At 43.5% G+C, this 9,630-nt stretch overlaps 1 protein-coding gene across 1 annotated transcript; it reads right to left on the reverse strand.

Moving 5' to 3' along the window:
• Window positions 1–1,748: 1,748 nt before the first annotated feature.
• On the reverse strand, window positions 1,749–9,412 carry LOC139391702 (glyceraldehyde-3-phosphate dehydrogenase-like). The gene is made up of 12 exons (XM_071139175.1): window positions 9,294–9,412; window positions 8,715–8,760; window positions 6,776–6,875; window positions 6,562–6,671; window positions 6,177–6,267; window positions 5,798–5,913; window positions 5,464–5,545; window positions 3,510–3,661; window positions 3,272–3,350; window positions 3,049–3,132; window positions 2,451–2,548; window positions 1,749–2,019 (listed from the first exon to the last, which is right to left on the reverse strand). Exons 2-12 carry the CDS (start codon window positions 8,735–8,737, stop codon window positions 1,950–1,952), a joined length of 1,005 nt encoding a protein of 334 aa, XP_070995276.1. The 5' UTR covers window positions 8,738–8,760; window positions 9,294–9,412; the 3' UTR covers window positions 1,749–1,949.
• Window positions 9,413–9,630: the final 218 nt, after the last annotated feature.

Raw genomic sequence — 9,630 nt, forward strand, 5'->3', positions numbered from 1 at the left:
TGTTTTAAGTTGGTTTGGCGATTGTGACTTAAACACTTGAAGACTAGTTACGAGCACATTTGACCCTGTTCGCTTAATCTTACATGAAATTAAAACATTCAAACAGGTTATGAGCATACAGTGCCTTCAGAAAGTATTCACACCCCTCAACTTTCTGGCGCCTATGTGCAGTGTGGGCATGGGCGAATGGTGGGTTTCGATGGTGGTTGGGCCTTCTTTCGAAGCTGCCGCTTGTCTTCTGCAGCATGGCGGAGAGCTTCTTCGTACCGGGCTACTACCTCGTGGACAGTTTTCCTCCACGTCGACCTCTTTTACAGTGTCCTCCCAGCTGTTCAATATTACTGAGCACTGAAGCTGACATGTAATGCATCAGTCGCAGTATTCTGGCGAATTTGTCAGGGAAGCCAATTTGACAGAATCAGCCAGAGTCAAAGGCTTAAGGTCGCTTTTGTTCCTGGCAATTTTCTTGCAGTTGTGCTGTGAAGCTCATGTCTGGTGCCAATTGTGGTTTTGCAAGGATGAGTAAGTTCCTGCATACACACCGAGAGCCCATTGACATAGTTTGAGTGTGATGGCGTCGTGGATTGAGCAGCAGACACTGAAGTCTGGACACCACCTGAGGGATGGTGTGGAAAAGAAAAAAAAACTGCTCCTGTGTTCGATCTTAGATTTGACCATTTATGACCGAGGCACAGGTCATGAGTAAGGAAAGCTTGGGCCCTTTTTAATACTCCTAAAAAGGCGTTCTTCCCTCCCTCTCGACTCCAACATGATGAAAGCAAAGGAAAGCTTGCACACCAATCCAGGTCAGTGATTTCTTTCCCGAAATTACCAGGAAGTGGTTTAACTTTGTGCACAGTCGTCAAGCACCGCTTTTAAGCCACAACAAGATGGGCAAAGACAACTGGTGGGACAACGCCAGTTTTATTAATGCGGAATCTGTAGCCAATTTGACAGAAACATAGCTTTAGAGAAGTATTGAATGTGGAATTTCAGTTGATTTAGTGAATTGAACCAACCCTGACCCTCATTTACACTAAACATGTAGGAAATACTGAGACTTGCTTGGCACCCAGACTCCTTGTGCAAAACACTGCCACGCCCACAGACAATACATTTCCTACCATGAGTCTGGATCCAAGTACCTCCTTGACCTGTCCGATTTCATTCTGCTACTCTGTTCTGGATCAGTCAGGCTAGACTTACATGATGGGTTGTCAGGTCACAGACAAGGGGGTACACGCAAGGCCATGCTGGCCGGCTTACAGGGCAAAGTTTAATTTAGAACCACACTAACAAGTCCTAAATTTAAACAAAGAATCCATTCAATACTGTAGTTCATTTTAAGTTAAACCCTTTTTTACAAGTCACAGCAGTTGGGTACGTCAACTACTTTAGACCAGCTGCATAGAGATGCCTCTCCCTATGACTGCTTTAGAATTGAGATTTCAGCCAAGTGAAAAGCAGTACACCAATCCTATCCATCACAGGTGATAACCTATTAGGGACACAGTGGTCCTGGATTGGACAGCCTTAGTGACACGAGTGATGTGCTATCTGGTGCGCCTCCAGCTTACTGGAGTGCCCATCTGTTCTATGGCGACGTGCACTGTGGGCTAGGGACGTTATTCCATGCAGGGTGGTTTATTAGGCACCAACTGGAATAAAACAGATTTTCTGTTGCAAAAAATAAAGATAATCAGAATGCTGTTGAGCGCCATAACGAAAATGTGCTCTGGAAGAACGTGGACAGTTTTCACAAACGGGACCTTTATTGTCGGAGTGCAAATTAAGCCATAGTGCAGTAAAAAGATACTCTTCAAGCAAAAATCATATTCAGTCCACACTAGAGGTGACGTTGAATGAAAATATTGCCTTGGAGTTCCCTACAGGCTTTTTCTCTCTGGTGGGATGTCCATTCAGAAGGATGTGGGGGTTTGGAGTTGTGTTCACTCCTTGGAGGCCATGTGCAGACACAGGTCAACGACACGGTTGCTGTAGCCAAACTCGTTGTCGTACCTGTGGAAAAGAGAAGTTAAAGAAACACAAAACCCATACAAATTACAGAAAAGACTATACTAATTCAATGACTGTTGTAATTCACAATTGTATCTGGGTGAGTGACACCAATGAACTGCATTCAACAATGTGATCCAACACACACACTGCATTTCACCATCCCACAATAACAGGACACTATTTAATAAGCTATTGTGTTTAATACTTTTGGCCTGCTTTAGATCCTGACAAGGTATCAACTTGTTGATAGAAAATCAAATTAAAGGGAAGTTGCGATCTGCTCAAGCACACACACACACTGACCTTGGCAAGGTTATAACAGCACATTCACTGCAATGCAAATAATACACCGCTGTACATCTCTATCAAACATTTAGTCGGTGGACACCTGGTGAGAGATTGCAAGGGTGTGTAGGTTCCTGCATACATACCACGAGACCAGCTTGACAAAGTGGTCATTGAGTGCAATTCCTGCACCGGCGTCAAAGATTGAGGAGCGGCAGTCACTGTTGAAGTCTGTGGACACCACCTGCAGGGGGGAAGCACTTGGAGCTTAGACATCTCAGCCCGACTTTAGGCCCCGGGCATTAGAGTAAGCAAATGGTGCCTGTTCTTGGTGTGCACTACAGCCACATAGTCGATGCATTCCAGAACTAGCACAGTAGTCAAATTGTCAACTAATAATCCCTCATTCAAATCAGATGTGCTAGTTCTGGAATACATCAAATAAAGAATGGCTTGGGACTGAAGTTCAAGAAAACTGATTTAGACAAGGGTTTCTCCAAACTGCAAGTTTTGTTTTTTGCCAGAGGACTAGACAGCCGACTCAGATACTTGATAAGTTAGTTATTGGAGTCAGCTGTGTAGTGCAAAGCAAAAACCAAAACATGCATGGGGGGGGGGGGGGGCATCAGGTCAGTTTGGTAGACGGATCTAGACTAAGCTAATTGTTTTAATCATAAGTAATAGTATACAAGTGGACACTAAGAAAAAAAAAAAGACTGGGACTGAGTTACTGAGGAAATTTACCTGGTCCTCTGTGTATCCCAGAATTCCCTTCATGGGTCCTTCAGCAGCAGCCTTGATGACCTTCTTGATCTCATCATAAGGTGCCTAAAGCAGACGAACATGTTAAAAAGAGGTAGACCATACATACATGAAGTGCCTGTTGCTGTAATGCCGGTAACGTATCCCAAACACCCAGTTTAACCCTAGTAGACAAGCAAAAGTATTAAGTGGTAATGATACTTACAGCCTTCTCAAGACGGACAGTAAGGTCAACCACGGACACGTTGGGAGTGGGGACACGGAAGGCCATGCCCGTCAGCTTGCTGTGGGTTAGAAAGAGCAACAAGGTTCAGGAGCCACACCATTGCACAATTCAAGTATAAAAAAACAACTTGTCACTAGTAAAAGCACTAGGGCCATATAAATCCCAGCCTTTATCACGTGTCAAAACCTTCATTAAAGTGATCCTGATTAGTTCATACCCGTTCAGCTCGGGGATAACCTTTCCCACGGCTTTGGCGGCACCGGTGGAGGCAGGGATAATGTTCTGGCTGGCACCACGTCCATCTCTCCACAGCTTACCGGAGGGCCCGTCAACAGTCTTCTGTGTAGCTGTGACGGCATGAACTGTGCTCTGGGGGAACCAGTGGTAGGGATGTTAGTCTAGGCATGGTTTATGGAGGGCACCAAAATGAAATGGATATGACATTCCAGAATCTATGTTTTGGAAAAGTTCATCTCAATGGACTACTTTTGAGTTACGCCCATGAGTCATCGCAGACTGATATAACAAACATTTCAGAAAAATGTATAATTCATTGATATACTAATAAATGAACCAGGAGGGTTTGGATAGATTGCTACACTAATTGGACAATTTGATTTTGGGCTGTAATGACCTTATGTTAACACTGATAATGTAAATGCTAAGCACACACTTTACTACTGAACTCCCCAAAAAAAAATCCCCTTTTCAGGACCCTGTCTTTCAAAGATAATTTGTAAAAATCCAACTTCAGCTCTTCATTGTAACGGGCTTAAACACTGTTTCCCATGCTTGTTCAATGAACCATGAACAATTAAACATGCACCTTTGGAACGGTCATTAAGACAACAGCTTACAGACGGTAGGCAATTAAGTTCAGTTATGAAAACTCAGGACACTAAAGATAACTTTCTATTGACAAAAAAAGCTCAAGATGCCCAGGGTCCCTGCTCATCTGTGCAAACGTGCCTTAGGCATGCTGCAAGGCAGTATGAGGACTGCAGATGTGGCCAGGGCAATAAATTGCAACGTCCGTACTGTGAGATGCCTAAGACGCACTACAGGGAGCCAGGACAAACAGCTGATCGTCCTCGCAAGTGGCAGACCACGTGTAACACCTGCACAGGATCAGTACAGCTGAACAGCACACCTGCGGGACAGGTATAGGATGGCAACAACTGCATGAGTTACACCAGGAATGCACAATCCCTCCATCAGTGCTCAGACTGTCCACAATAGGCTGAGAGGCTGGACTGAGGGCTTGTAGACCTGTTGTAAGGCAGGTCCTCACCACACATTACCAGCAACAACGACACCTATGGGCACAAACCCACCGTCGCTGGACCAGACAGGACTGGCAAAAAGTGCTCTTCACTGACAAGTCCCAATCTTGTCTCACGTGGGGTGATGGTCGGATTTGAGTTTATCATCGAAGGAATGAGCATTACACCGAGGCCTGTACTCTGGAGCGGGATCGATTTGTTGGAGGGTCCGTCATGGTCTGGGGCGGTGTGTCACAGCATCAGACTGAGCTTGCCGTCATTGCAAGCAATCTCAACGCTGTGCATTACAAGGACGACATCCTCCTCCCTCATGTGGTACCCTTCCTGCAGGCTCATCCTGACATGACCCTCCAGCATGACAATGCCACCAGCCCTACTGCACATTCTGTGCGTGATTTCCAGCAAGACAGAAATGTCAATGTTCTGCCATGGCCAGCGAAGAGCCTGGATCTCAATCCCATTGAACACGCCTGCGACCTGTTGGGTCGGAGGGTGAGGGCTAGGGCTATTCCCCTGCAGAAATGTCCGGGAACTTAGAGGTGCCTTGGAGGAAGAGTGGGGTAACATCTCACTGCACAAACTGGCAAATCTGGTGCAGTCCATGACATGCAGCACTTAATGCAGCTGGTGGCCACACCAGATACTGAATTACTTTTGACCCTCCCTTTGTTCAGGGACACATTCAATTTCTTTTAGTCACATGTCTGGAACTTGTTCAGTTTATGTCAGTTGTTAAATCTTGTTATGTTCATACAAATATTTACACATGTTAAGTTTCCTGAAAGTAAACGCAGTTAGTGAGAAGATGTTTCTTTTTTTGCTGAGTTTACATTCCAGTAAGTACTGCACTTCAACAAAGTCAAACACTGAAGGAAAGTCTGTTCTTACCATGAGACCCTCCACAATGCCAAAGTTGTCGTTGATAACCTTGGCGATGGGAGCCAGGCAGTTAGTTGTGCAGGAGGCATTGCTGTGAGGACATTACATAATTACTATCATACCAGCGCAAATGTTAAATAAATAAACATTGTTCAACAAATGCATTGCAGACTCAGCTTAAATGGCCTATTTATTTAAATAGTATTACCTCAGGACTGAGGGGTAGAAGTCTAAATAGAGCACAGAGATAGAATGGCTGAAACTACGTACACATTATCTTTTGGCCACAGGGAATTAACACTGCTCTTTTTAAGATGCAACGAAGGAGGGGGGGGGAACTTACCTGACGACCTTCAGGGAGTTGTCGTACTTCTCGTGGTTGACGCCCATCACAAACATGGGGGCATCTGCACTGGGGGCGGAGATGATGACCCTCTTGGCACCTCCCTGCAGGTGAGCCTGTTGTGGCAGTTGGGGTTAGAGGGAAAATGACATTGTGGAATAGCAAAGCCAGTGGATTAACCAAGCCAGACAACATTTACGCACAGAGTTTAAAAACCCCCAACTATGTTAAAAAGCAGTAGTTTAGAAGTAAAAAAAGTTACTGTAAAGCGGGGCCACGGCACATGCCTACTAAAATTATACTGACTGCTCGCCAATATCCCAAACTACATAAAAATGTGACGATAGCCTTCCTACGGCTAGTGAACGGACGTACTTACAGAAGCTTTGTCGATGGTGGTGAACACACCGGTGGACTCCACAACATAGTCAGCGCCAGCCTCACCCCATTTGATGGCAGTGGGGTCCCTCCTGAAGATACAAGTTGGGATTAAGAGCCACAAACCTAGCATTCAATTACAGATATTGAATGGTTCCAAATGGTGTGAAACCCATAGGCACCCTAACATAAGTGGTCTAGACTGATCAAGCACTCCCAAGCGTCAGCCTTGGCACGCCCAAGAGTCAATGGGGCAGTTTTGCAGAACCAGGGAGAAATTACCATTGAAAGTGCTTTTTAGTCAACTTTTAAGCTTAATATGGGTGGAGGAAAGTATCCAAATGTGTAATTTGAACCAATATACTTAAAGAATAAGGAAAACCCACTCATGGAAAACTGTGATGTGGAGGTTCCCAATGATCAGCTTTCCACCCTCCTGCTTCACTTCACTGTGCTTCCAAACACCGTGGGTGGAGTCATACTTGAACATGTAGACCTATGGAAACAGGGGCAAGTACAGTCAGGGTACAGTAAAAACCTGAGAAGGTTTAGTTTACATTTTTTAAGTGTACTGCACTTAATGTAGTATAAAGTTCTCACCATGTAGTCTAGGTCGATGAAGGGGTCATTTATGGCGACAACCTCAACTTTTCCACTCTTGGCGGCAGCACGGGTCACCAGGCGCCCAATACGCCCAAATCTGAGAAGCGAAATCAGATCATTTTACGATTAATCCCCATGTATCCATATGACCATACCAGCAGGTGGCAGCAGCCCTACAAGGCCTGCCAACCTTGACTGATAACAATACTTGACATTTGCAGCCCAGAGCCTTTGCTCATGCCTAATATGGTTGGGTTGGTGTAGCGTGACCAGAAGTGACGAGAAAGTGAAGGTTAGGACAAATTGGATAATCAGGTTAGAGAAGACAGATATGTAAGCTTGGTTGGCCTGTGCAGTTAGTGACATTACCCACCAAAAGCAAATACATTTTTTCGTAGTGTTTAAACTAGATTAAGCCACATTGCCATCAGTTGGGTAGGTCTAGTTTAAGCATAATGTCAGTGAAGTGTTTAGCGCAATCCACATAGGTGAAATAAATTCAGTCTGATGGTTACTGTAACTCAAGCAGATTACTGACAGGACCACAGTCAAATGCTGAATGCAGGAGACTTCAGTTTCAGTAGTTGAGAAATGTTTGTCAATAATAAGGCATATGAATCTAGATGACACTGAAAGTACACTGGATTGTAGTCTAGACTTGTTTTCAGTCTGAATTTAAAAAGTCAGTTCTGGGCAGCTGAAGTATTAACGTCCTTGTAGATACTGTCAGCAGTCAATTAGTGCAGAGCTGTCTTGGAGTGTATATCTATCACAATCAAGTTCAGAGTAGATACTACAACTGAGGATTCACTGTCATGAATTGTGATTATGGTTATGTTTAAACTCATTTGAACTTTGTCCAGTGACGCAAGCCGACACACCCCCAACTACAAGGGTGTCCTGTTCACAAGGGTCAATGTATTGACCAAGAAAAGGACTCAGTGCATCAGAACAGAGTATAAACAAAGTGAAGAACAAGTAGCCCATTTGGTAACATTAGGAGGTAAACAGTTGGTGTTCTGAAGCAAAACCCTTGTTATCCAATCCCATTAACAAGTCCTGTTCTAGTCAATTAAGTTGTCACTCAACACGTCCATGACATCGGTTGAGGGAACTGAACAGTCAGAAGGATTTATTGCACTCAGTGAACAACATTTAGCTTCCACACTGTATAAAGGTCAATCAGAACAATGACATGTCATTGTTTCCGGTTTAAAATGGGCAATGTTACAGGTTGTCTTGGACTTCATGTTTATTTGAGAAAGGGCCTATCATATCCAGCTTTCATCTTTGTGCTGCTCAATTATTCAGTCATTGGACTCCCAAGTGGCGCAGCCATTTAAGGCACTCTGTGCAAGAGGCGTCACTTCAGTCCCGGGTTCAAATCCAGGCTGTATCACATCCGGACGTGATCGGGAGTCCCATAGGGCGGCGCTCAATTGGCCCGGGTTTGGCCGTCATTCTAAATCATTTGTTCTCAACTGACTTGCCTAGTTAAATAAAAAGTTACATTTAAAACTATCAACTTACAGCCATATATTGGCCAAATAAAGGTTAAAAGGATAGAACTGTTTGGAGGAGCTCTTAGACAATCTGAGCTCTGAACTTTAACAGGGTATTATTAGATAGAATAAAGACATGACAGCTGAGAGGATTTCTACGTGAGTGTTGCAGAGGCAGTGTGACACCCAAAACTATAAATAAGTAGAGAATGGACAGGGGAAGTGTCCAGACTTGGCCTATGAACTAGTAGCTACAGTATGGCTGTCCACCACCTTCGTTCCTAAGTACACAAACTGTATCATGGGATTTATGCAATGCAAGCCAAGGTTTTTTAAAACCTTTTAAAAACGTATTCTCTAGCTTTAATACAAAAGTCAAAATTGTGTTAAACAGTGTTAAAATATTCAAGAGTATTTAAGCAAAAGCAACTTACCCATTGATCCCAATCTTCACCATTTCGCCTGATATGGTCTAGTCCTCTGAAAGTAAAAAGTAGTTAACTTTGTATCACAAGTAATGAGCATAATGCAACATTTGAATGTCAGTGTTACTTAAACTAGTTTTGTCTTTCACCCTAGCAGTAGACAGCTGATTCAAATGATCAAATAGCCTAATCAACTGGAGTTGATTAGGCTATTTGGATTAGCTGTGTCGTGAAAGCAACTAAAAAAGCCCACTAATTGGGGTCCCCAGGACTGAGTTTGAGAGACGATGTTCGTCAATCAAGTCATAGAAAGAAAATGTTAAAATAGCCATGAGAATCTAGTCTGTGGCAATGAGTCATTTATTAATGTACACAGTTGAACAGTCTTGGAAAACGTTGAAAGAAAAATGAAGCGACTAAATATGCATGCCAAAGAAAACATTTAAAAACACAATCCGAAAAGTCATAAAAGAAAACAATTAAAAACGCCAGATAAGCGTATGCCTACAATGAGTAGTGCGTAGATCACATACATGAAACTGAATTAAAATTCGTTTTGAAGGCATAACAAACAAAATGTTAAAGTACCGTTCTTGTATAGCCTCTGTCTGTCCACTTGTTTGCAAGGGGAAGCGTGGACGAGCAAAGGTGCGCTCGCATTTTATCTTCCCATTGAGTCCTTGGACACGCCTCCGCGCCCGCACGCCCTGTCAGAATGTCAAGGTCGTTGTCGCTTATCAATCGACAAGGAAGTACAGAACTAAAAACCTACACCATTAATTTGGACGGTGGGTGCATCTTGGCAAAATCATGTTTTAAATCATTTTCAGTCTAATTTTATATTTCGTTCATATACTAATCAATTAAAATGATGGGTTTGGATGGATTGATTAACTAATTTGTCAATTTTTTATACACATGGACT

The sequence above is a fragment of the Oncorhynchus clarkii genome, chromosome 32, assembly GCF_045791955.1.
Source record: "Oncorhynchus clarkii lewisi isolate Uvic-CL-2024 chromosome 32, UVic_Ocla_1.0, whole genome shotgun sequence".
NCBI lineage: Eukaryota > Metazoa > Chordata > Actinopteri > Salmoniformes > Salmonidae > Oncorhynchus > Oncorhynchus clarkii.

What these genes read in the sequence shown, in the direction of transcription:
- LOC139391702 (XM_071139175.1), bottom strand. Translation starts at nt 8,737, where the DNA reads ATGGTGAAGATTGGGATCAATGG. An exon ending in GTGAAGATTGGGATCAATGG is followed by an intron (nt 6,876 to 8,714) that starts GTAAGTTGCTTT and finishes TTCGCTTCTCAG; the next exon opens with ATTTGGGCGTATTGGGCGCC. An exon ending in TGGGATACACAGAGGACCAG is followed by an intron (nt 2,549 to 3,048) that starts GTAAATTTCCTC and finishes TCCCCCCTGCAG; the next exon opens with GTGGTGTCCACAGACTTCAA.